This window comes from Phyllostomus discolor, chromosome 9, assembly GCF_004126475.2.
Source record: "Phyllostomus discolor isolate MPI-MPIP mPhyDis1 chromosome 9, mPhyDis1.pri.v3, whole genome shotgun sequence".
NCBI lineage: Eukaryota > Metazoa > Chordata > Mammalia > Chiroptera > Phyllostomidae > Phyllostomus > Phyllostomus discolor.
In genome coordinates, this window is record NC_040911.2 from 49,016,256 (window position 1) to 49,044,013 (window position 27,758).

The 27,758-nt window shown below is 41.2% G+C and overlaps 1 protein-coding gene across 1 annotated transcript in view; it reads left to right on the forward strand.

Annotated features, from left to right (window-relative positions):
* The first annotated feature begins 1,016 nt into the window (after positions 1 to 1,016).
* The window catches only part of RAB31 (RAB31, member RAS oncogene family), a 169,884-nt gene continuing 143,142 nt past the window's right edge, over positions 1,017 to 27,758 (forward strand). The window contains exon 1 of the mRNA XM_028524670.2: positions 1,017 to 1,391. Coding sequence (XP_028380471.1) covers positions 1,353 to 1,391 — 39 coding nt within the window. The 5' untranslated portion in view covers positions 1,017 to 1,352. The remainder of the gene's footprint in view (positions 1,392 to 27,758) is intronic.

The window sequence follows — 27,758 nt, forward strand, 5'->3', positions numbered from 1 at the left end:
GCACCAATCAAGGGGAAGCCCCTGTTGCTCTGGGGAATTTAATTGCCAATTGTCTGTTTTGTGGCCTGTTTTGACTCTGGCTTCTAGGATTTTCTCCCTGGAGGTCATGACTCAGAAGTCCCCATTGTATGGGGCTAGCTGGGTTGCTAACTAACCAGGCTTCAATGGGAACAAAGCCAAATAATCAAGGTGGGTTGTTTACTGGGGGAATAGAACAGTCCTTGATCAAAGTTGGCAACTTTGGAGAGAGGCCTGAGAATTTGGGATAGGTCACGAAGGTTTTTTGTTTGTTTGTTTTTTTTAAAAAAATCATATTATTATTTCCAACTGGAAATGCCAGTGAATTATTTTGGTTAGTTAGATAGCCCAAAAGGCTGACATCTCTATAGCGGCAACAAACGAAGTCCTCTGAGTAGATGAGGCACACTGGGCCAGGCACGGAGAAGAAAAGGTGGTAGATCCACAGGCCTCCTTCGACTGTCTCCGGCCAGAACCTCTTCTTAATTCCGGGTTAAGGAAGGATGCGGGAGGTCTGCCGGGAGCTGTGCATTTCCAGCTAGATTTCTGAGGGCTGGGTGTTCTGGCTACCCGGGCAAGTTGTAGCATTGTCTATACTGAGCACGGCAGCTTCCTCTCTGGAATGCATGTTTCCTTTTCTGACCCCGACAAGTCTGTTTTGCCTGGGGGGACGGGGAATAGAATAGCACCATTTTCAACTACATATGGAAAAATGAACTCAGGGCTGAGAGTAAAAGGCTACATGGGGTAAACTCCTCCTTCTAATCCTCACAATCGTCTCTTGCTTGGCTTCATCTCCGCGGGGGAACCTATAAATAATGCCATTTAACGATGGGACAGACACACAGACTCCCAAATGTTCCCATACAAATGACCTGGGCTGACAGCACCCACTTTCAGATGAGGAATGGAATAGTCAGTGATGAAGCCCGTTGTGGGGCCAAGTCTTCCTCCCAGCCCCCGGGCATTGCACCGGGTCGGGGCTGGAGAGGCAGACGCCAGAGGGGGATTAGTAGAAGCAGGTCTAGTTGCTGAGCTGGTCTGAGGTAAGGGGCAGTGCCCTCACCCCAGGTCCCGGGGCGGCTGACGTGGCCCCGGGGCGTTCCTGGGAGCTGGGGCCCAAGGAGGTCAGATCCAGAGCCCCGGGAGGAGCCGGCCCGCAGCCACGTGACCGACCGCGGCAGGGCTCGAGGCCTAGAAATAGCAGCGGTGGCGGTTCCGCCAGCGGGTGCCGCGAGGAAAAGGCGGAGACTGGAGGACGCTGGCTTGGCGTGGGGAGACACGGCCCGGGCCCCGGAGGATGCTGAGCCCCTGCCCGGTCCGGCCCCGAGCACATGATGGCGATACGGGAGCTCAAAGTGTGTCTTCTCGGGGTGAGTCCTGCACCGCCGTCCGCCGGGGACACCCTTTCTTGCGCCCGACTCGTCCGTGCGCCTCCTACAGCCCCTGCACCCCCGTCATCTCCTGCGGCCCCCCAGCCCTTGAGCCTCTTTTTGTCCCGGCGAACTCCTGGATCCCCTTGGTCCGTGCGCCCTCCTTTACTCCCGTGTCCACCTCCTCTCGCCCCAACCGTCCGTGAGCCTCCCTGGTTCGCGGCGCTCCCCTAGTCCGTGCGCCCCCGTAGTTTCTGCACCCATGGGTACCCTGCAGCTCTCCTTCCTCGCCTCCCCTTGGCCCGTGCGCCCCTCTGTCCCTGTGTCCCGTCTCCCCGCTTTCCCTCTTCTCGAGCCCTGCTGAGGTCCAGGTCGAGCCTGCTGCCGAGCTTTCTAGACTCCTTCCACCGCCAGTTGGTCGGTTTCCCGGGATTTGCTCAGGCTTCGCTGCGCTGGGGGCAGGGCCGGGGCTGGGGCTGGGGCTGGGGCCCAGTGCTGAGACCCTCTGCTGGAACTAGAAGATCGTGGCCGGTCCTGGTCCCGGCTGCGGCCCCTCTGGTGGTGCAGGGCTTTCTCCTCCTTTGATAATTTCCTTCCAGCGGAAACTTGAAGTTACTCGGCCGAGGCACCAGGTTCTCTTTTGCCTCCTAGGAGCAATTGGTTTATTCACTTTTTAAAAAGGAAGGCCTATCGGGGGTAGAAAAGCTCGACAGGGAGGTGAAAAAGTACTGTAGAGTGTTGCACCTAGAAAACTTCTGTGCCCGGGATAAAAGCAGGATGAGAAAGTCCTTCTCTATCACCAGTTCCCCTTCCAAACTGGGCTTTCTTACTTATCCTGAAGAAACGTGAAAGAAGCCAGGAACCAAGACAGAAACAAATACCCAAGCCTTGGGTTCTGGCAGACCTGTCAGATGACAGGGCAGCCCTTTGAAAACAACCCCGGGGAGTTTAGAGAATGTTAAAGGCCATTTGTCTTTTTTTTAGGGGGGGGGGAGGGACCAACATCAAAGTCTAGAATTACTTCTTTTGAAAGAGTTAGTTTTAAGCTGTGTTTTCAGCAGCATTTGGCATTGATACCTAGTTGTACTGCCCTCTGCAAATCTGATCCCTAGTAAACCATTTCCTAGAAAAAGAGCAGCTAGGAGGGTAGACTCGTTCTTACTTGTCTCAAAGATACGCTAACTGGTCTGTCAAGATGGATGTACAGGAAGTGTATGAAAAGGAAATGATTCTAGGTTAGGGTTGAATTGTAGCAGATCAATGGAGTGTCCAGGCTCCCTTTAGGCTTGTCTGGAACTTTTAACAGGACTGTGTGCATCACCATCTCCCATAGTTGTTCCTCTGCCAGAACTCCTATTTCCACTGGACTTTCTGGTTCTCCTAGAATTCCAGGGCATCTAGCAAACTGCTTGTCACTCCTACACAACTCCCCTAGTGTTCCTAACCTTTGGCGGGCTCAGCCACAGTTGGGATCTGAATAGGATGCTGCTCTGGTCTTCCCCTGTTGACCTTATTGTTATTGCAAGGGTGGGTTTCACTGCCTGCTGGTCTCTGTACTATAGTCCAGACATCAGTTCCAGGAATCCCATGTTTTCCTTGTGAAGAGTCATTTCAGACTCATAGATGGCCTTAAAACACTTAGAAGGAATGTTCTATCAGAGAATTGAGAAGCAACTTTAACATGGGTTGTGTGTGTCAGGATTGGCATTGGGAATAAATGAAGTAGGAGATATTTTGCCCTTTGCTCCCCTCCATGTTTTCTCCATTGTCATCTACTTAGGTGGCACAGACCCTGTCCCATTACATGAATTATTATCAAGTTCACTGCTTGATCAGTCTCTATATCCTTCTACAAGAAATGGATCAGGTGGGAAGAGTCCTGCACCTGGAAGCAGCAAACCTGGGTTCTCATTCTTTTCCACTCACTAGCAGTTTTGGATAAGTACCTTGGCCACCTCATCTATAAAGTGGACATAATAACATCTTTCCTTTTAAGGCAGAAGACTATACCAAATGATCTCCTTAGATATATGGTATCACTTCCAGCTAACCTCTGATTCCAGGGTGACAACTAGCAGGCCTGGGAGATGAGAAAGCTGGAGGAAATCCCTTTATTTCTTTTTTTTCTTAACTCTGAGAATGAAACACACTCTTAGTGGCTTCCTGGACATAATGCCTCACCCTTGTTTGCTGGTTCTTTGCAGTCACTCTGTTGGTGTAAGAAGTCTGAGCTTGGAAAAGGAGAACAGTGCCAACAAAGAGCAGGAAGATGTTTCTGGGCAAACAGAAGCTTTGAAGTGCCATTCATATCACATCACATTCATGGCCTTTTTTTGTTTTGTTTTGTTTTTGAGAGTGGCTCTAGATTTTATTCTTATTTAGGTCAGAGGATATCTTGTTTGAAAGGCCACTGACCTTATATTTGTTAAGCCCTCCAGTTTCACTGGTCCTGTCCTGGGCAAGATGTGTGTGACAGGCTGTATTCTCAACTGCTACTTGTATTCTCAAATAAGGTAGTGCTTTAAGTGAGAGAGCATTTGGGTAAGGTCAAGCCATTGTAAGTAATTGGTTTGGATTTGTTCTCTTGGTTTGAGAGAGAACTCTGTGGGTAGTGGCTGGACTTTCGAAAGTCCAAAGTCCTTTCATACATTTAACAGGAACCCCAAGCGCCTTTGCTCTTTGTGTCAGGAGGTCTGTGAAGTCTTGCATATGGCTAGCACCAAGCTTCCTGTTTTTTAGCCACTGCCACACCTCCCTGAAGTCTCAGTAGGACAGAGACCATAGAAGCCACACCCTCTGTTGGGATCACTCTCTGTTGGGCCCCCTTGAGAAGGTGATGGAAAATGCAGGCCTCTTAACTAGACTCTTACTGTCTCACTGGAGAGGTTGAGGAGCTATCTTTTTTGTGCCATCTTTAACTCTGATTGCTTAGTAATTACTTGCGGATGTGCTTCCCAAGGTTGTTTCAGGCATTGGCAAAGCAGACTTTTATCTCTCAGCTGTAGTATTTTGCTCCCATTGTAGGGTCGGAGGTTCCTGACCGGGGGGGGGGGGGGGGGGGGGGGGGGGGGGGGGGGCGCGTATCATTTGCATCAGGTGGAAGTGACAGTGGACCAGATGGCATGTCTTTTTTTTACTTGTACCTGTGCCTTTCAGAGCCCTGATTTTAGGGTATGTCTGATCTCATTTCTTTTGACAAGTCTCCCAGATGGACTTGACCACAGTCTGTGGAACATTCTCTGAATGCTTTGTGCTGTTGGAAAAACCAAGGACTCAAGCACATTGGGTTTCTTTAGGCTCCCTGTTATAAATTCTTTGCTCTGATTTTTACTGTGGGTGTACTTCCCCATATTTATCCCAAAGCCTTTGTGAGTGACCTTTCTTGGGATAAATCAGGCCGTCCATGCAAGCTAGCCATACAGGAAGGTGTGTTTGACAGGGGTCCTTGATGGACACCTAGGACCCCATGAGTCTCCTTCTTGCTAGTAGAGTGCCAATTGTCCCACTCTGTAATCTCAACTAGTATTATAAAACATATAGCTTAAAAACAGGAAAGTGTGTTAAAAAAACTTGACAAAAACAATATTGAGATAGCAGCTGTTCCAACCTCAGATGCAGAAAGCTTCCCAGTATGCATTTTTAACACATATTACTCTGTGGCAAAAAGCAAGAGAAGAGAAAGAGAAGAGAGAGGAAAAGGAGGAGGAGAGAAGGAAGAAGAAAAAAGGAGGAGGAGGAGAGGATCTTTTATTATTTCCTCTGGGTGTGTATGTGCATACACTTAAAAACTGCTTCTGAGTGGAATCTCAGAGATTTATATTTGGACTTTGGTTGTCTTGACAACATTTTAGAGATTTCTGCCACTTCCTCAACAGCTGAGTGGCATGGTTAAGAGAAACTGAAGACATCTCTGCCTCTGATAAGGAGTTTGGTGATTCCTCTCTTTTGCCCTTCTTGGAGTCTGTATGGTAAGAATTCAAATACCTGGGATTTCGTGTGGCCCCCACTGCTTCATCTTTGGTGAAGCAGTGGGGGCTTCAGATACCTATGCACAGGTAAGGGCCATGTAGTTCTTGAGGGCAGACTTCTACTCACAGTAAGGCAGATCAATGAGAGCTATGGAACCTCAAATGGACTGCTTTGTGCAGTAGTGAGCTCCTTGTTACTGTACATCTTCAATAAGGTTAGATGGGCTTGTTCGAGTCGTTGTGGAAAGAATGAATGCATAGTATGGGCAGTACTAGGCTAGGCAACCATCACATTTGCTTTCCAAGTCTGAGATTCTGTTTACGTACACACTTTTTTTTTCTTTCTCAGAAACTAGCATTTTTCTTGAGGGTGAGAGGGTGTGCAGAAAGGCTAGAAATATAATGTATTATTATTATTATTTTTTTAACCACACTTGATTCCTCTATTAAATCGAACCCCTTTTGGAAAGTGTGGTTCAGCGTTGGTGGTGCTGGGTAGAGGATAGATGTAAATGATACAGGCCTTACTGCAGAAGATGGCAATGCTACTTTTGAAAATGAACAAAAGATAAACAGATCTCCATGGAATACAAATAGAATCGCAGAGAAGGAGGAAGAAGTGGTTGTGAAAAAGAAACAACTCCAAAATTTAGAAGATGCTTGTGAGGACATCATGCTTGTAGATGATGACTGCTTAATGATACCTTATAATATTGGTGAAATTTTCATTAGCCATTCTCAGGAAGAAACACAAGAAAACTGAGAAGAAGCAAAAAAAATCTGAAAGAAATTGACATCTTAGAATCCAGAATGAAATCAGTCAGAAGGTGTTAGTAGATTTGAAAGTTCAGTTACACACAAAATTTTGGGGGCAACATAAACCTTGAAGCTGATGAAAGTTAAACATTTTATAATACTTTTTTTATCCTCATCCAAGGACATGCTTATTGATTTTAGAGAAAAGGGAAGGGAGGGAGAGAAACATCAATGTAAGAGACAAACACTGATCAGTTGCCTCTCATGTGCACCCCAACCAGAGACTGAACCCGCAACCTAGGCATGTGCCACGAGCAGGAATTGAATATGCACCCTTTTAGTTTATGGGAAGATGCTCCAACCAACTGAACCACACCCACCAGGGCTATAATACTTTTTAAAATTTGTTTAATAAACTTGAATATAGTTTAAATGATAATTTCCTTCTTCAATGATATGGAAAGCAAAGCTTTCTTTTAAATTTTTTTTATGTATTTAATGGAAACTTGCTTATTTTCATGTCTTGTTATTTTATATTTTCAAAAGAAGACAGTATCTCTCTACATATTTTACATAACATTATATCGAGTGTAGGGGCTTTGTGTCATGTGTTTGTAAAAAAAAAAAAAAGGACATAATGGGATGTCTGCCCAGCAGTGCCCAGCATATAGTCACCCTGAGCCAGGCTGATGGAATGCACCAGGGTCCCTTTGTTCTCTTTTGTTCAGTATCAGCATGAATGCAGCTCTCCCTCTGATTTCAGAGCTAAAGCTTCTCTGGGGTGTGTATCAGAATCATTTGTGGAGCATTTTCAAAGTGCTTGTGGTCCCTCTCCATTCCTTTGTCTATAGCTGTCAGACTGATAGCCCTCCATAAGTTTGCCCTGATTCAGTGTCTGAAGGAGTGTGTTGTATTCCTTAGGTTTGATCCAAGGCAATAGCCATCAGAAAATAAAAAAACTTTATATTTTAAGGTGCTAGGACATTAAAAGATTTTGAGTCCATGAATGAGAAAAGGTCTTCAAATTTACTTGTGTCTAACATGTTAATTTCAGTGCTTTCAGGTCTGTGCAACTATTATACTTTCAATTGTCTTTAGTTTTTATAATTTATAATATGTGTTTGAAAATGGAATGAACATTCATTCACTCAACCATTCACCATTTATTGAGTGCTTCTTTCATGCTGGGAGCTGTGGGTGGTTGAAATAGATGGGACAGCTGTGATGCCTGTCTTCAAAGAGTGCTGAGCCTTTCCCAGGATGTGGACACACTACCAATAAGCTAGACTACCTGGCCTGTGTTCCTGTGATAACACTTACCACAGAATCATGCATGACAGAAGTAACAGTGTGATGATGATACTGTCTTCCCTTTTATTAGACACAAGGACAGGTGAGGGACAGAAAGTTTTTAATCAAGGTCTGTTTTGAGTACTTGCTGTGGATAAGGTGCTATGCATGCTCTGCTGGATATAGAAAGTAGGGAGAGTGGGATTCTGGTCCTTGCTTGTGATGGAGAGGCTCCTGGTTGGGCAGGAAGGGGAAGCATGTGCACAGGAATTAGTATCCATGACTTTCGTCATGTGTGGGTTGCTGAAGGTGCAGTAGGAGACGGTGGAGTTTAAATGAAATATAGTGGGTGCTGGGAAGGGAGCAATCTTGGAAGGTTTCTTGTAGTGGGAAGGATCTGAACATGTCTCAAAGGGGTAAAGGTGGGCATGGACCCCAGGCATGGGGGAGAGCAGGCAGGACTCCAGTTCTCAGGTGTTTTCTGGAGGGCTGATGTGGTGGAGAGTGCAGGGAGGCCAGGAGCACAGTCCTCCTACTGCGGGGCTGATTGCTTGCTTTCCTATTGATTCCACTGTCCCTCTGGCATGAGTTCTTTTCTTTTTAACTCCCCTTTACCCATGCTTTATTTTAAAAATTTCAAACTTACAAAACAGTTGAAAGAATAGTACAGTGAATGTTTGTAGACCTCTCGCCTCTATTCAGTAGGGATAACATTTTGCCACTCTTGCTTTCTCTTTCTATCTCTCTCTAATGTATGTAAATACTAATACATTTTTTTCTGTACCATCTGAAAGTAAATTGGAGACATCATTACACTTCACCCCTAAATACTTCAGTATGTATCTTTTAGGGAAAAGGACACTTTCCTGCACAACTGTAATAGTATTAACTCACACCGATACAACATATTTTTCAATTGTCCCCAAATGTCCTTAACAGGTATATAAAAAAATTTAGGTCCAGTCAGAGATCATGTATTTTCTTGGTTTGTCATGTCTCTCACCTAAAACAATTCCTCTCCTTTTTTTCCTCCACCATGACATTGGTATTTTTGCAGAATCCAGGCCAGTTATTTTGTAGAAAGTCCCAAGATCTTAGTCTGATTGCTTCCTCATTGCTTCTTCGGGTTAAGCATTTTGGTGAAAAGACAACATAAGTGGTGTTGAATGGTCTTACTTTTTATGTGCTCATGTATAATATTAAAATATTCTGTTGCATTTACTTCTGTGGCACTCATTCAGAAAATAACTCTTAGCTTTTACAAGTGCCAGGCAGTGGCATGTCTGAACAAAATAGACAAAGGGCTTTGACCTTGTAAAAGTTACATTTTAGCAGGAAACTGGGGGAAATGAATTATATAGCCTCTCCGAAGGTTTTATATGGAAAGAAGACATGACAGAGCTGAGAGAGGGGCACAGGGCCTCTGGGAGGTGGGGAGCAGTTTGGTTGGGTGGTGGGTGATCAGGTGTGATCAGTCTCTGTTAGGGCCCGGATAGAAGCGTCACCTCACATTTACCCAGGGGCTGACTTTGATTCTGCATCTTCAGTTCCATGGCATGATTTCTGAGCTGCTGAGAGTCACGTATGTCCTATGGAGCCAGAGTTGTCTTTCTTCCTTTTTTTCAACATGTTTATTGATTTTACAGAGAGAAAAAGGGAGGGAGAGAGAAACATTGATGTGAGGGAAAAATATTGATCAGTTGCTCCCCATACCCACAACCTAGGTATGTGTCCTTGATGGGGAATCTAACCCCCAACATTTTGGTGTACGGGACAGTGCTCCAACCAAGTGAGCCATACTGACCAAAGCTGGAGTTGTTTTTCTTGTTGCCTAACTTTGTCAGCAGAAATCAGAAAAAGGAAAGCGGTATTTAATATCAGTGTCACTGAATGAGTTTCTCTGTGGAATCTTCCATTTTGGTGAGTCTTTTTCTGATGTATTTCATTACTCCTGATGCCTCAGGCCTTCTTTGACTTCACTGGAGGTCATAAAGTTGGCTTCTCCTTGCTCAGAATTTAACCCAGAAGGTAGCCTAGGCTACTTTTAGTTCCCCTAGATTCTCCTAGAAGACTTGGGTTATCAGAAGATTGAATAGGCCCTGAAAGAGAGCAAGCAGAACCTAGGAGAAATCATTTTCCTCCAATTTTCTCTTCTTGAACAAGATACTGGAGAGCCAGATCCCTTTGTATCAGTGGTATTTGTTTATCTAGAAGAAAAAGATTTCTGAATGCTCCAGTATTATTTGCTTTCTGTCTTCATGGAATCACTGTACTAATTAGGGTCTGAAAATAGATTGTGTAGTTCTAAAAAAAATGCCTCCATCAAAGACTCTCCTGGAAGTGCAGGGGAGGGAGAGAGAGACAGAAAGACAGAGAGAGAGGAGAAGGGGAGAGACAAAGAGCAGAAGATAAGGAGAGAGCCAGAGAGAGGGAGGGAGGGAGATACAGACACACACTCTGTATCACGTAATACTTGCCCTTTGCTGGAGGAGGGAAGAGTGAACTGTTCTGGGTTCCCCCCCCCACCCTCAGTTAGACTACTAGCCAGGGTATTTATATTTATAGCAGGCTTAAGCTTAATTAAGAAAGTCTTTTTTAAAAAAGATCTCATAGCATTATACTACATGTTTCATTTTAGACATGTTTCATTTTAGCAGCTCAAATATTTTCTAAACTTTTTCATAACAAACTTCTAAAAGGCTATTTTTTCATTATAAAGTATTTTAATTTTGAATCTAATTATGAAGCAGGGGAAATGACTAATAAAATGATAAATGTTGATTTTTGTTTGAGATCACAAACATGAGGGATATAGGGTGATGCCTTTAGCATCCTTTCTTTATAATAACATATATATTGGATAATTGTACCAACTTGCTGATATCTCATTTTCCTCTGGTTAGTTCGAACTCCTGCAGGTGTGAAGAAATCATCTTGCCTGCCCTCCTTTACCTCATGGCTCACCTGCCTATAGCTCTTCTTCTTTCCCTGTATTTTGTTTTACATTCAGACAACCACTTTTTAAATTTTGTGAGTAACATTGAGCTTACCATCCTGCCGCATTTCTTCTGAGATGTCTGTTCTTCCCTGTAGGATCATTTTCTTCCACAATTTTAATTTGTTTCCTTATTTCCTTCCCTTCTCATGGATGAATCATCAGCTTGTCCTCCTTTTAAAGAGGCACCCAGGGCTTAGTTCTGAGAGGAAAATGTTTCTGTTTCTGCTTTTCATTGGTTCCCCCTCATGGATCAGGGAGTATGATGAGCTCCACACAGGGACTTTCCTCCTGCTGCCAGTGACCCCGCCAGAAGAGTAATGCAAGCATTTTCTGTTCTAAAAACAACAAAATGGGTCTGTATAGAGTAAGTAAAGATTTAACTAGTGGTTCCTGTGCTGTGAGGGATGATTAGGGATATGTGGCTGCCATGTGGTAGGCTCACAGTCTCCCATAAAGGAGGAACTCTGTCTTGGAGATACATAGTCCAGCAGGGTACTTGGTCTGCTAGGGCATACATGGGAAAGGTTAAGTAACAACACCAGACAACTGGGTGGGATGTTATATGACAATTGCCAAATGTTCCTAAGATAAGGTCTGATGGAATTTGGGAGTGGCTAAGGAGGGCTTGTGTATGCATCCTGAGAATACCTAATGACTAGTTTGATTTCAGAAGAGGGAAATGTTGTCCCTTCGGGAAGGGATGGAGTGGCTCTATTTACGTTATGTACAGATGGGTTCTGAAAAGACTCAAATGTCAAAGTGGTTGTCCAGGTGGGGCAGGGGCTGATTTGTGCTTATAAATAACTTACTTTTCTCTTTTGCTTCTCTGTTGGCTTATTTAGTGTGCATGCATTACTGGGGTAATTAATATAAAACCCATAAAAAATTACCACAGGGCCCAAGGAGATGTTTGGTGGGTAGAGCTTCGTTTGGTTGTCAGTGGAGATAATGATAATGAAAGTGGAATGTAAACTTGGATCCGATTGTAAGGGCCTTCAAATGTGAAAGTTTATACCCTAGGATAGTGAAATGACAGGTGTCATCAGTGGGACACAGACTTTGAATGGCTTATCAGGTAGTGCTGTGCTTTCATTTATGCAGGTCATTACTTGGGCTCTCTATTCCACTGTGGGATGGTAGCTGTTTCTGTTTGGGATATGGTCTGTGACCTCTTCATTTGTGGGTACTACTGCTTTCTCACCATTTTTTAATCTAGTATTTCTCAAAATGGGATCTAAGAAAGGTATGGGTTGGCCGATCTGTACTGTGGGATCTGCATGTTTTCTCTGCCTGTTCATTTCAATGCTGTTCTTTAAAAAATAAATAAAATGACATCCTGGATCTTCCAGGTGATCATCCTATAACAAAACTCTGTGTTACAACTTTAAAGCCCATTAAAAGCGACTAATGAGAAAAGAAATGAAGCAGAGTTTGTACATAAATAATGCACTGGGACCATATGAACACCAGGTGATTCCATAACACATGCCACAGATATTTACCAAGCACCTCTAGGGTTGGGCAATAGCAGGTGACAAAACATAATTCTAGACCTCATGGAGCTGACATTCTAGTAGAGGCAATAGGCATAAATACCTAATATGACAGATGGATGGTGACAAGTGCTATAGAGAAAGAAAGCAAGGAGGGGCTTATGAGTGCTGTTTGGGAGGTTGTGACTTTAAATAGGGGCTTGAGAAAGGCCTCACTGAGAAGATCTATGAGCAAAGACAAACATAATATTTTATTTCTCCCTTATACACTCTAGTAATGCAGTGCTGTCCTTTAACTTGGGCAAATCTTGGTCTGTTTGGGCCTAATAAACTCTTCTGGCCTTACCTTAATGACTATCTGAGGCCCTGCCCCACCACAAAAGTCTTTAAGTACGTAGCAGGTGGCAGCTAGACTTGGTATACCCTGGGACATCTCCTGAGTGGTCTCAGATCCAGCATTTGCACTGAGTTTGAACCTGTATCAGCATGATGAACACCACTTGCCACTACCTGGTGACTCACTGAGAACCTACCTCATGCAACTCTAGTACTGCCAGTGACTCTTTCAGTGACAGTCTAACAGGCAGCCAGCAAGTGGATGCAAGCAGAGGCATATATTAGGTTTCCTTGGGACTTTTGCTGACTTGACCCTGGGCACAGTGCTTGTAAAAGCCTGCCTTGGTGCACAGCTTAGTCCTTCTTATGCACATCCAGGCCCAGAAGAGGCAGCCATAGACTATAGATTGCTTTGTAGCTCCAAACAGGTTACTTGGGGCCAATCACAGGCAATGTCTGATATTGGTCTGCAACGGAGTCCCTCCCAAGAGGTCCCAGAACAAACACACCCAGTGGCCAGCTTCAGACAACATCAGAGCAAGATCCAATTAGCTTCATATCCAAAGGGAGATCTTGGCAGGCATCAGACCCTACTGAGGTGAATTCTACTTTGTGAGGTCAGCACCTGCACAGCAGCTCATACATTGTGGTCAGAGTTTATCTTCACAGTCAGCCAGCCTGGAGTCTACCTGAAGCATGAATAGGCCAATAGAAATCAAGACTCAATTACAACAGGAAGTCCCACATAACCAACACAAGGGACATTCCTGGAGCAACCAGAGGAGGGGATCAAGGAGACTGTGTTACTGGGTTTCACAAGACAACTACTACATAGGCTACCTTAACAAGACTGGGAGTCATAGCAGATCTACCTAAAACATAAAAACAAACACAAAGAGGCAGCCAAAATGGGGAGACAAAGAAACATACACCAAATGAAAGAAGAGGAGAAATCTCCAGAGAAAGAGCTAAAAGAAATAGAGGCAAAAAATTTACCAAATATAGAGTTAAAAGTAATGGTTATGAGGATGCTCAAGGAACTTAGAACTACAAGGAATTTAGTGAGAATTACAACAGATATAAAAAAGGACATAGAAACCATAACAAAGAATGAATCAGAAATGAAGAATACAATATCTGAAATGAAGAATACACTAGAAGTAATAAACAGTAGGTTGGATGAAGCAGAGGATTGAATCAGTGATCTGGAGGACAAGATAGCAAAAAACATCCAACCAGAGGAACAAAAAGAAAAAAGAATTAAAAAAATGAGGATAGTTTAAAGGTCCCTTGGGACAATGTGATGTGTAACAACATCTGCATCATAAGGTTACCAGAAGGAGAAGAGAGAGAGTGAGGGGTCAAGAACCTATTTGAAGATATAACCACTAAAGACCCACTGGTGTGGGTCAGTTGGTTGGGCATCTTCTCGCAAACTGAAAGGTTGCTGGTTTGATTCCCAGTAAAGGGAAAGCCTGGCTTGTGGGTTTGGTCCCAGATCAAGGTGCATACGGAAGGTGGCCAGTTGATGTTTCTCTTTCACATCAATGTTTCTCTCTCTTCTCCCTCCATTCTCCTCTCTCTAAAATAAAAAATAAAAATTAAAGAAGAGAAAAAAGAATCACTGAAAGCTTCCCTAACCTGGTGAAAGAAAAAAAAGAGACAAAAAAGTTCAGGAAGTCTAGAGTCCCAAATAAGATGAACCCAAAGAGACCCACATCAAGAAACATCACAGTTAGCCCTGGCTGGTGTAGCTCAGTGGATTGAGCACAGGCCTGCTAACCAAAGGGTTGCAGTTCAATTCCCAGTCAGGACACATGCCTGGGTTGCAGGCCAGGTCCCTAGCAGGGGGCACGTGAGAAGCAGCCACACATTGTTGTTTCTCTCCCTCTCTCTCCTTCCCTTCCCCTCCCTCTAAAAGTAAATAAATAAACTCTTAAAAAAAGAAACATCACAATTAAAGGTTAAGGACAAAGAGATAATCTTAAAAGCAGCAAGAGAAAGACAATTAGTTACCTACAAAGGAGCTTTCATAAGATTGTTAGCTTATTTGTCAACAGAAACATTTCAGGCCAGAAGGGATTGGCATGAAATACTTCAAAGTGATGAAAAGCATGGACCTACAACCAAGAATACTTTACCCAGCAAGGCTATTTATTGAAAATTGAAGGAGAAACAAAGAGATTTCCAAATAAGAAAAAGCTAAAGGAGTTCATTACCACCAAACCAGTATTACAAAAAATGTTAGAGGGTCTTCTTTAAGAAGACAAACAACAACAACAATAACAAGAGTAGCATAGTTATAAAGAATAAAATGTCAATAAATACATTCCTATAAATAATTTATTTAAATGTAAATGGCTTAAATTCTCCAATCAAAAGACATAGGGTAGTTGAATGGGTAAGAAAACAAGGTTGATATATATGTTGTCTACAAGAAATCCCACCTCAAAGTGAAAGATACGCACAGATGAAAAGTGAAGAGATAGAAAAGGTATTTCATGCAAATGGGGAGGGAAAAAGACTGGGGTAGCAATCATATCTGACAAAATAGACTTTAAAGCAAAATCTATAATAAGAGATAAAGAAGGATACTACATAATGATAAAGGGATCAATTCAAGAAGAGGATATAACCCTTGTAAACATATATGCACCTAACATAGGAGCACCTAAATATATAAAGCAAATCTGGGTGGATGTAAAGGAAGAGATTGACAGAAATACAATCATAGTAGGGGATTTTAACACCCCATTGACATCAATGGATAGATATTTCAGACAGAAAATCTATAAGGAATCAGAGGCCTTAAATGATACACTAGACCAGATGGATTTAATTGAAATCTTGGGAACATTTCATCCCAAAGCAGCAGAATATACATTCTTTTCAAGTGCACATGGAACATTTTCTAGGAGAGACCATACATTAGGCCACAAAACAAGTCTCAATAAATTTAAAAGATTGAAATAATATCAAGCATCTTTTCTGATCACAATGGTATGAAACTAGAAATCAGTCACAAGGAAAAATGGAAAAACACACAAACACATGGAGGCTAAGTAACATGTTACTAAACATTGAGGTCCAGGAAAAATCAAAAGATACCTTTAAGACAAATGAAAATGAGAACACAACAATCCAAAATCTATGGGACACCGGGAAAGCAGACCTAACAGGGAAATTCAGAGCATTAGAGGACTGCCTCAAGAAACAAAGAAAAATCTCAAATAAACAATATAACTTTACATTTAAAGCAACTAGCAAAAGAATAACAAACAAAGGTCAAAGTGAGTAGTTGAAAGGAAATAATAAAGATCATAGCAGGATGAAATGTAAATTTATATTAAAAACCCAACAACACAAAAAAGCAATAAAACCAAGAACTGCTTTTTTTTTTAAAAAAAAAAAAAAGATAAACAAGATTGACAAACCTTTAACCAACCTCATCAAGAAAAAAAGGGAGAGGACCCAAATGAAATAAGAAAGGAAAGAGAAAAACTAATAACTGACACCAAAGAAATGCAAAGGATTGTAAGAAACTATTATATACAACTATGTGCCAACAAATTGGAAGATCTGAACTAAGTGGATAAATTCTTAGAAACATATAATTTTCCAAAACTGAACCAGGAAGAATCAGAATGGAGCAATTACAACTAGTGAAAATGAAACAGTAAAAAAAACTTACCACAAATAAAGTTCCTGGAACATACGGCTTCACAGGTGAATTTTACCAAATGTTCAAAGAAGAACTAACACCTATCCTCAAATATTTCCATAAAATTCAAGAGGAAAGCAGTTCAGTCACTGACATACAGCTTTTTGTCTGTGCCCAGGAGCTATATACCCTTGAGCTGACTGGTGGAGAGACTGTTGGTAGATCAAGGCTCATGTAGCCTTGCTGGAGGATATTGCTCCAGAAGATCAAGTTGTGCTTTTGGCAGGCATGCCTCTAGAGGATGAGGCTACCCTGAGCAAACGTGAGGTGGAGTTTTTGACCACTGTGGAAGTAGTTGGCTGCATATTTGGAGATAAAGTCTGTGGTTCCCTGGCCTGTGCTGGGAAAGTCAAACCCTCCAATGTGGCCAAACAGGAGAAAGAGAAGAAGGCTGGTCAGGCCAAACAAAGGAGGCAGTACAACTGGCATTTTGTTGATGTTGTACCCACCTTTGGCAAGAATGGCACCAATGCCAACTCTTAAGTCCTTAGTAATCCTGGCTTTCTCTTATAAAGCCACTTAGCCTAGTCAAAAAATTCCAAGAGGATGGAAGACATCCAAGCTCATTTATAAGGCCAGTATCATCCTAATTCCAAGACCAGATAAAGACATTACAAAGAAAGAAAAGTATAGGTCACTATCCCTGGTGAACATAGATGCTAAAATCCCCAAACAAAATATTAGCAAACCAGATCCAGCAATACATTCGATAGGTAATACACCATGATCAACTGGGATTTATTCTGGGGATGCAAGGTTGGTACAATATCTGCAAACTAATAAATAGCATACATTACATAAATGAAATGAAGGATACAAACCACATGATCATATCAGTGGATGCAGAAAAAGCATTTGATAAAATCCAGCAACAATTTGTGATAAAAACACTCAGCAAAGTGGGAATAGAGGGAGTATATGTCAACATACATGACAACCCTACAGCCAACACCATTCTGAATGGGCAAAAACTATAAGCTTTTTCTTTAAGATTGGAAATAAGACAAGGATGTCTGCTTTCACCACTCTTATTCAAGATAGTATTGGAACCACAGCAGTCAGAGGAGAAGATGAAATAAAAGGCATCCCAATTGGAAAGAAAGAAGTAAAACTGCCTTTATTTGCAGATGATATTATACTGTATATAGAGAAAAAGATTCTGCCAAAACACCACTAGACCTGATAAATGAATTTATCCTATAAAGTTGCAGGATACAAAGTAAATATTAAGAAATCAGTTGCCTTTTTTATGTACTAACAATGAACTACCAGAAAGGGAAACTAAGAAAACAATCCCATTTAAAATTGCATCACAAAATACCTTGGGATAAATTTAACCAAGGAGGTAAAAGCATTGTACTCACAAAATTATAAGACACTGAAGAAAGAAATTGAAAGAAGATACAAATAAGTGGAAGCATATACTGTGTTCATGGACAGGAAGAACTTAACATCATTAAAATGTCCATACTACCCAAAAGCTATCTATAAAGTCAACACAATTCCTATAAAAATACCAATGGCATATTTCACAGAACTAGAACAAATATTCCAACAATTTATGGAACCATGAAAGACCTGGAGTAGCTACAGCAATCTTGAGAAAGAAGGACAAAGTTGGAGAAATCACGCTACCTGATATCAAACTATATTACTAGGCCATGGTAATCAAAACAGCATTGGGCTGGCAAAAAACAGACATACAGATCAATGGAACAGAATTGAGAGCCCAGAGATAAACCCATGTCCATATAATCAATTAATATTCAAGAGAGGAACTCCTGCCTGGTGTGGCTCAGTGGATTGAGTACTGGCCTGCGAACAAAGGTGGCTGGTTCAATTCCCAGTCAGGGCACGTGCTTGGGTTGTGGGCATGCAAGAGGCAACTGATTGATGTTTCCCTGGCACATTGATGTTTCTCTCCCTCTCTTGCTCCCTCTCTTCTCCTCTTTCTAAAAATAATAAAATAAAATAAAATAATCTTAAAAATATTCAATAAAGGAGTTAATACCCTGCAATGGGATGAAGATAGTCCATTCAATAAATGGTGGGAAGATTGGACAGATGTGCAAAAATGAAATTAGACCATCTTTTTAAACCATAAACAAGAATAAACTTAAAATGGATTAAAGACTTAAATCTTATTTAAGTTTTTATGAGTTGAGATTATGACTAAAACTTAAGATTAAGTTTTTAATCTTATTTCAAGTCTAAGACTTGAAAACATAAAAATTCTAGAAAGAACATATAGGCAGTAAAATCCCAAATATCACTCATAGCAATATTTTTTCTGATACGTCTCCTCTGGCATGGGAAACAAAAGAAAAAAAATAAACAAATGGGAGTATATCAAACTAAAAAGTGTTGTCATAGCAAAGGAAATCACCAATGAATGAAAACAACCCACTGAATGGGAGAACATATTTACCAATGATACATCTGATAAGAGGTTAATGTCCAAAATTTACAAAGAACTTATACATCTCAACACCAAAAAAACACAATCCAAATGGAAATGGTCAAGAGACCTGAAAAGACACTTCTCTAAGGAGGACATACAACTGTCAAACAGACATATGAAAAGATGCTCATCACTAACCATCAGAGAAATGCAAATTAAAATCACAATGATATATCATTTTACAATAAATCAGCAAACAACAAATATTGGAGAGGATATAGAGAAAAGCAAACTCTTGTGTACTATTGGTGAAAGTGTAGATTGGTACAGCCATTGTGAAAAACAGTATGAAGTTTCCTCAAAAAATTAAACATAACTGCCTCATGCCTCAGTGATTCTACTGCTAGGAATATACACAAAGAAACCCAAAACACTAATGAAAGAATATATGCACTCCTATGTTCATTATAGCATTATTTACAATAGCCAAGATTTGGAAGCAGCCCAAGTACCCATCAGTAGATGATTGGATGAAAAAAGAGCTGTGGTACATTTACACAGTGGAATACTACTTGGTTTTTAAAAATAAGGAAACCTTATTTTTTGCAGTAGCAGGGATGGACCTGGAGAGTATTATGGTAAGTGAAATAAGCCACTTAGAGAAGACAAATACCATATGATTTAACTTATATGTAGAATCTAATGAACAAGATAAACTAACAAATCAAATAGAAACAGATTCATAGATACAGAAAACAGACTGACAACTGTCAGAGGTGGGGGAACATTAGGTGCTGGTGAAAAAGGTGAAGGAATTAAACAAAAAGACCAAAACCACAAAAACCAACCCAACTCAACAGTATGATAAGTACCTAGAGGGAAAGGGGCTAGGAGGAAGGTAGAAGAGAGTAAAGTGTGATAAATAATGATGAAGGAGACTTGACTTTAGGTAGTGAGCACACATGCAATATACAGATGTATTATAGAATTGTACACCTAAAACCTATATAATTTTATTAACCAATGTTACACCAATACAATAAAAATTAAAAAATTAAAACCACAATAAACAGATCAATAAGCAAACTAGAAAGCAAAATTGGGACGTTAATTACAGTATAAAGGGAGTGGTTTCAGACAGGAAATGAGATAAAACACCTACCAGAGACCTCTAAAGAGAAAAACAATTCAAAAGAGAGATGCACACACATACATACACTCAATGTTTATATTTGTGCTTTCTCAACAGTGGGGTCCCTCAAGGGGGGCTGGAAAGGGCTTGCCTGGGAGTTTGAGCACCTGCAGACAGGCCAGTGTGGCTGGAGCAGAGTGACCATTGGAAAGAGAGGAGAAGGAGATTTGGGGCCTGCTGACATGGGGTCTTGTGGTTCAGTGTGGGAATTGTGAAATATCCTGGGAATCCAGTGCAGAAGCCATTGGAGATTTTCATATGGAGCAGTGACAGGATCTGACTTAAACTTTTATGAGGATCTCCCTAGCAGCCATGTGAAGGGTGGACTGTGATCACAGGAGTATGTATGCAAAGGGAGCGAGCTAGCAGAGGACTGCTGCTGCCTTTGGCCTGGTGGGAGGCCAAGTCATGATGACTTTCCCCGGAGTGCAGCAGCCTAGGTGGTGAGTGGGGTCACTCTTGGGCTGTTTAGGGTCCCACCTGGACTATTTCAAAGGTAGAAATGGAAACTTTGCCCATAGATTGTGAGTGGAGTGTGAGGGAATTAAACCATCACATGGGATGTGGTGACAGAGCATGCTGGCCTCAGAATCCAAGACAGCCCAGAGCTGTTTCAGTTTAGCAGAGCAGCATTACCCATCATATTAGTCTAATGCTAACTTGAATGTTATTGGATTTATAGTTTAGTTTGCATTTAATTAATACATTTCTCTTTATTTTGTTGTTTTACAACAGCATAAACAGTTCATGTAAATTTTCAGTATCTGTACATATTTACACAATAACTAAAGTCTACATTGCATTGGAGTCCTTGGACTGCTTTTCCCTTTAAACAATCCTGTAGAGTCTTTTTAATTTAATTTTATTATTTATTTATTTATAATTTTTAAAAATTTTTTTTATTTTAATCATTGTTCAAGTACAGTTTTCTCCCCCCTACTCCCATTCCAGTTCACCCACCCAACCCTCCCCCCTTCTCCCCCCACCCCTAGTTTTTGTCCATGTGTCCTCCAAATTTGTTCCTGTAAACCCTACCCATTCCCCCCTGAAATTCCCTCTTCTCTCCCTCTGATCACTGTCAGACTATCCCCTATTTCAGTGTCTTTGGTTATATTTTGCTAGTTTTGTTGTTTTGTTGTTTAGATTCCTGTTAAAGGTGATATCATGTGGTATTTGTCTTTCACTGCCTGGCTTGTTTTGCTTAGCATAATGTTTTCCAGCTCCATCCATGCTGTTGCAAAGGGTAGGAGCTCCTTCTTTCTTTCTGCTGCATAGAATTCCATTGTGTAAATGTACCATAGTTTTTTGATCCATTCATTTACTGATGGGCATCTAGGTTGCTTCCAGCACCTAGCTATTGTGAATTGTGCTGCTATGAACATCGGGGTACAAATGTTCTTTTGTATTGGTGTTTCAGTGTTCTTAGGATATAGTCCCAGCAGTGGAATTGCTGGGTCAAAAGGCAGATCCATTTTTAGTTTTCTGAGGAAGTTCCATACTGCTTTCCATAGTGGTTGTACCAGTCTGCAGTCCCACCAACAGTGCACTAGGGACCCCCTTTCTCCACAGCCTCTCCAACACTTGTTGTTTGTTGCTTTGTTTATGATGGCCATTCTGACTGGTGTGAAGTGGTATCTCATTGTGGTTTTAATTTGCATCTCTCTGATAGCTAGCGATATTGAGCATCATTTCATGTGTCTTTGGATTTTCTGTATGTCCTCCTTGGAGAAGTGTCTGTTCAAGTCCTTTGCCCATTTTTTTAATTGGGTTACTTGTCCTCTTAGAGTGGAGTCGTGTAAGTTCTTTATATATTTTGGAGATTAAACCCTTGTCTGAGGTATCATTGGTAAATATGTTTTCCCATACAGTTGGTTCTCTTTTTATTTTGATACTGTTTTCCTTAGCTGTGCAAAAGCTTTTAATTTTGATGAGGTCCCATTTGTTTATTCTTTCCTTTATGTCCCTTTCTCTAGGAGACAAGTCAGTAAAAAAGTTTCTGCGTGAAATATCTGAGATTTTCCTACCTACGTTCTCTTCTAGGACTTTAATGGTGTCACGTTTTATATTTAAGTCTTTTATCCACCCTGAATCTATTTTTGTATAAGGTGTAAGTTGGTGCTCCAGTTTCATTTTTTTGCACGTAGCTGTCCAGTTCTCCCAACACCATTTGTTGAAGAGGCTATTTTTATTCCATTTTATGTTGCTGCCTCCTTTGTCAAATATTAATTGACCGTAGAGGCTTGGGTTTATTTCTGGGCTCTCTGTTCTGTTCCATTGGTCCATGTGCCTGTTTTTATGCCAGTACCAGGCAGTTTTGATTACAGTGGCCTTGTAGTATAGTTTAGTGTCAGGTATTGTGATCCCTCCTACTTTACTCTTCTTTCTCAAAATTGCAGCAGCTATTCGGGGTCGTTTATGGTTCCATATAAATTGTTGAAGTGTTTGTTCTATGTCTGTGAAATATGCCATTGGTACTTTAATAGGTATTGCATTGAATGTGTAAATTGCTTTTGGTAGTATGGACATTTTGATGATATTAATTCTTCCAATCCATGAACATGGTATATGTTTCCATTTGTTTGTGTCTTCCTTGATTTGTCTCCTCAGTGTTATGTAGTTTTCTGAATACAGGTCTTTTACCTCTCTGGTTAGGTTTATTCCTAGGTATTTTATTTTTCTTTTTGCTATTTCAAATGGGATTTTTTTCTTGATTTCTGCTTCTGCTGTTTCATTGTTGGTGTACAGAAATGCCTTTGATTTCTGGATATTGACTTTGTATCCCGCTGTTTTGCCAAATTCATTTATTAGGTCAAGCAGTTTATTGGTGGAGTCTATAGGATTTTCTATGTACACTATCATGTCATCTGCAAACAGTGACAGTTTTGTTTCCTCCTTTCTGATTTGGATTCCTTTTATTTCTTTTTCTTGTCTGATTGCTGTGGCTAGAACTTCCAGTACTATATTGAATAGAAGTGGTGAAAGTGGACATCCTTGTCTTGTTCCTGTTCTTAGTGGAAAAGATTTTAATTTTTGCCCATTGAGTATAATGTTGGATGTAGGTTTCTCATATATGGCCTTTATTATGTTGAGGAATGCTCCCTCTATTCCCACTTTACTGAGTGTTTTTATCATAAATGGGTGCTGTACCTTATCAAATGCTTTTTCTGCATCAATTGATATGATCATGTGGTTTTTGTCTTTGCTTTTGTTTATGTGATGTATTACATTTACTGATTTGCGAATATTGTACCATTCTTGCATACCTGGAATGAATCCCACTTGGTCATGGTGTATGATCTTCTTAATGTACTGTTGGATGCGGTTTGCCAGTATCTTGTTGAGGATTTTAGCGTCAATGTTCATCAGCGATATTGGCCTGTAGTTTTCTTTCTTTGTTGTGTCTTTATCTGGTTTTGGAATTAAGATGATGTTGGCCTCATAAAAAGAGTTTGGGAGTCTTCCATCTTTTTGGATTTTTTGAAATAGTCTGTGAAGGATAGGGGTTAGATCTTCCTTAAATGCTTTGTAGAATTCTCCTGTGAAACCATCTGGTCCAGGGCTTTTGTGTGTTCGGAGTTTTTTGATTACTGCTTCAATTTCTTTTGCTGTTATTGGTTTGCTCAGGCTTTCTGCTTCCATTTTATTGAGTTTTGGAAGATTATATTTTTCTAGAAATTTGTCCATTTCATCTAGGTTTTCAAATTTCTTGGCATACAGTTCTTTGTAGTAATTTCTTACAATGCTTTGTATTTCTGTGGTATCTGTTGTAATCTCTCCTGTTTCATTTCTGATTGTGTTTATTTGGGTTTTCTCTCTTTTTTCCTTGATGAGTCTGCTTAAAGGCTTGTCAATTTTGTTTATCTTTTCAAAGAACCAACTCTTGGATTCATTGATCTTTAGAATTGTGCTTTTAGTCTGTATGCCATTTAATTCTGCTCTGATCTTGGTTATTTCCTTCCTTCTGCTTGCTCTGGGCTGTCTTTGTTGTTGTTCCTCGAGTTCTTGTAGACGTAGGGTTAGGTTGTTTGTTTGGAATGTTTCTAACCTTTTTAGGTGGGCCTGTATCGCTATGAACTTCCCTCTCAGGACTGCCTTGGCTGTGTCCCATAAGTTTTGGGTTGTTGTGAGTTCGTTTTCATTTGTTTCCAAAAACCGTTTGAATTCTTCCCTAATATCATTCTTGACCCATTCATTGTTTAATAGCATGCTGTTTAATCTCCATGAATTTGAATGTTTTGGGTTTTTTTCCTTGGGGTTGTTTTCTAGTTTCAGTCCCTTGTGATCCGAGAAATTGCTTGGTATGATTTCAATTTTTTTGAAATTGTTGAGGCTTGTTTTGTGTCCTATCATGTGGTCAGTCTTTGAAAACGTTCCATGTACATTTGAAAAAAATGTGTATTTAGCTTCTTTGGGATGGAGGGCTCTGTAAATATCAGTAAAGCCCATTTCATCTAGGGTATTGTTCAATGCCACAATATCTTTGTTGATATTTTGTTTAGAAGATCTGTCCATTTTTGATAGTGGGGTGTTAAAATCCCCCACAATAATTGCATTGCCGTCCATATCTTTCTTGAAGTCCTCTAAGACTTCAAGAAAGTCTTTTCTTGTATGTATTATGTATTCTTTATGTATTTGGGTGCTCCTATGTTGGGTGCATATATATTTACAATATTTATGTCTTCTTGGTGAATTCTTCCCTTGAGTATTATGAAATGACCTTCTGGGTCTCTCTTTATCGTCCTTCTTTGGAAGTCTATTTTGTCAGATATGAGTATTGATACCCTGGCTTTTTTTTCCCTGTCCATTTGCTTGGAAAATTTGTTTCCAGCCCTTCACATTCAACCTGTGCAGATCTTTTATCCTGAGGTGGGTCTCTTGTAGACAGCATATGTGTGTGTTATGTTTTCTTATCCAATCAGCTATTCTATGTCTTTTGATTGGAGCATTTAATCCATTTACGTTTAAGGTTATTATTGATAGGTACTTATTCATTGCCTTTTATGTACCTGTGATCCTCTCTCACTCTCTATTTTCCTTTGTTTCCTTAAAGCAGTCCCTTTAGCATCTCTTGCAGAGCTGGTTTAGTGGAGGTGTATTCTTTTAGACTTCTTTTGTCTGAGAAGCTTCTTATTTGGCCTTCTATCTTGATTGAGAGCCTTGCTGAGTAAAGTAGTCGTGGTTGCAGGCCTCTGGTTCTCATTATTTGGATTATTTCTTGCCATTCTCTTCTGGCTTGGAGTGTTTCCATTGAGAAGTCAGCTGTTAGCCTTATTGGGGCTCCCTTGTATCTTACTTCCTGTTTCTCCCTTGCTGCCTTTAAGATTCTCTCTTTGTCTTGAAATTTTGCCATTTTAATTATGATGTGCCTTGGGGTGGGCCTCTTTGGGTTCCTCTTGATTGGGACTCTCTGTGTTTCCTGGATTTGTGTGACTTTTTCTTTCATCAAATTAGGGAAGTTTTCCATCATTACTTTTTCAAATAGGTTTTGTATTCCTTGTTCTTCTTCTCCTTCTGGTATCCCTATTATACGGATATTATTACGTTTCATATTGTCTTGCATTTCTCTTAATGCCTCTTCATTTTTTCTGAGCCTCTTTTCCTTTTCTTGCTCTTTCTGGGTGTTTTCTTCTACTTTGTCCTCTAGCTCGCTGATCTGATCTTCTGCTTCATCGATCCTGCTTTTCATTCCTTCTACTGTGTTCTTCAGTTCAGAAATTGTATTCTTCATTTCCTCTTGGCCCTTGTTGAGAGTTTCTATTTCCTTCTTTATGCTGATGTAGTTTTCATTGAGTTCATTGTAGCTTCCCTGTAGTTTCTCGTAGCTCATTGTGAGCCCATTGAGCTTCCTGATAATCACTGCTTTGAACTCAGTATCTGATAGTTGAATTGCCTGTATTTCATTTAGCATTCTTTCTGAGGCTTCCTCCTTTCCTTTCATTTGGGGATTGTTTCTTTGTCTTCCCATTGTTTGTGAGACTCTTCTTGTTCGCCTCGGCTTCTTATATTGATCTGTTCTAGCTCCCTGGGTTTATGTTGTGAACTTCTTTAGTAGAATAGCAGTGAGTTCAGTGGTGCTGTTTCCTTGATCTCCCAAGCTCACTGGTCTTGGGCTGTCGTTTAAGTTGGCTTTGTGTTTGCCTTTGGGTTTTGGTTGTTGTTGAGTCCTTCTTTGGTGGTTCCTTCCCACCAGCTGGTTAAATGGGGGTCACTCTGTCCACCACCTTCTGTATTTTGTTGTGCTGGTGAGGGCAGGTTGTGTTGAAGCTGGTTCTTCTGTGTGTACAAGGTTTAAAGAAATCTTGTTCAGTTGTTTGTATTGGGTGCTGTCTCTACTGTTTAGTTGTATTTCCAGATAAGTCCTGGATTGAGGTTTGTGTGGTTACTACTCCCTCCTTCACCTTCTTCTGCTGTTATCTGTTAGTGGTTCCTTTGTTGTTGGGTTTCCTCTTCCAATGGGTATCCTGGTGTTCACCTCCTCCACCTATTCTTTTTTGTCATCAGTTGGAGGGGGAAGGCAAAATGGTTTAAGACAGCAACAGAGAATTCTATGCTATTTACAGTAGTAGCAAGTAGGGAAGATGTAGGAGATCCTTTCACTATGTATATTGTTAACCATGGTCTTCCACCCAGCTAGCTGATTTTTAGAAAAGATGGAAAGAAGGTAAGACTCTTGTTGGGGGAGGAAGGATTGTGAGTTGGATCTATAAAGTAGGAGGTTGTGGGCGGTCAGATTCTGGGGTAAGATGAGAGTAAAGGATAGTAAATAGGTGTAGTGTGTGAGAGAATAGAGGTAACCACTACAGTAATAGAGTTCAGGAAACTTTGAAATGGGCTAAGATCTGGAGGGGGGGGTGTTGTGAAGTAATTACAATTGCATGGAACAGCAGTTATTTACAATAATATTATGGCAACATTCATATGACAGAGTCTATGAGATCTAGGTAACAAGAATAGGGAGTATAGAACATCGAGTAGTGTGCTGATGGGACACAGGTGAATTAAAGGATAGTAGATTAGTAATACAGTATAGAAAGAGATATCAGTGGAAAGCTGTCAGGTCATACAATATATCCAGCCTAGCAAAGCAGGCTATCCAAAAAGAAAAGGGATATAAAAATACTGTTAAAAAAGATGTAGGAACACTGGAAAAATAATAACAATACAAATATGCAATAACTTGCAGGTTCTCTGTAATAGCAGAGTGACATTTATCTCACTGTCCCAGCTGTTGTGATGCCCCTTATTTGGGTTCAACTTTGGTCTTTTCACAGATCCAGGATTTTGTCACACTTGTAGGTATTTAGGAAAAAATTTTAAAAAGTAAAAAATAGAAAAGGCAGATGAAGGAAGGAAGAAGAGATAAGATTGGAGGACAGGAAGGAGGAAGGAATAAAACAAGAGATCAGGTAAGAGAGGAAAAAGAAATCAAAAGAGAATAAAAACAATAAAACTTAAAAAATTAAAAATTATTTAAAAAAATAGAAACAAATTAAAAAGTTTCTTGATTTCAAAGTGGCCAAACCGGTTTTTCTTCTCTTGCTGGTTGAGGCAGGCTGAAGGATGATTTGTCTGGCTTTTCTTCCTTGGCCAGTGGAGTTCGCACTGGCTCCTCAGCCTTGGGCCCTGGGTGTGGGAATCAGTTCTTTCCCCAGGGTTACTGCTGTGGGCTGGTGTGCGGGGATGCTCTCCTTGCAGGCGCGCCCGTGCGCAGGTGCGCCCGTCCGCCAGTGGGCCGGTGGGCCCGTAGGCTGGTGCGCCCGGGCCAGCGCACCCACAGCTGGGAAGCAGAGAGGCTGGAGCCACTGATCACTTTAGGAGAATTCCCCAAACAGTGTCTGTGTCTATTCACTCCTTCCTCTTGAGAAATTCCTCCCGTTCAAGCCCGCCGCTCCCCACAGTGGCCTGACTTCTCCTACCGCCAAACGCTCCAGACAGACCGGTGACCGTGGGAGTCCGGGTCCGCTGCGTGACTCAGCCCCTCCGGTGTCCACCGCCTCCAAAGGTGCTCACAGCCCCCGTGTGTTTGCCAGCACCTGGATTCGTCCCAGAGCCGCTCAGACCTTGCTGGGCTGGGGAGGGAAGCAGTTGACCTGGCTCTCTCCCAAGGACCCTATGGTAAACCCAGTAGCGGCCCCAGGCCTGGGGCTGCAGCCCAGGGACCACACGCTTGTCCTGGGACCCTACCTTGTTGCAGCACTCCCCTTGGGATCCG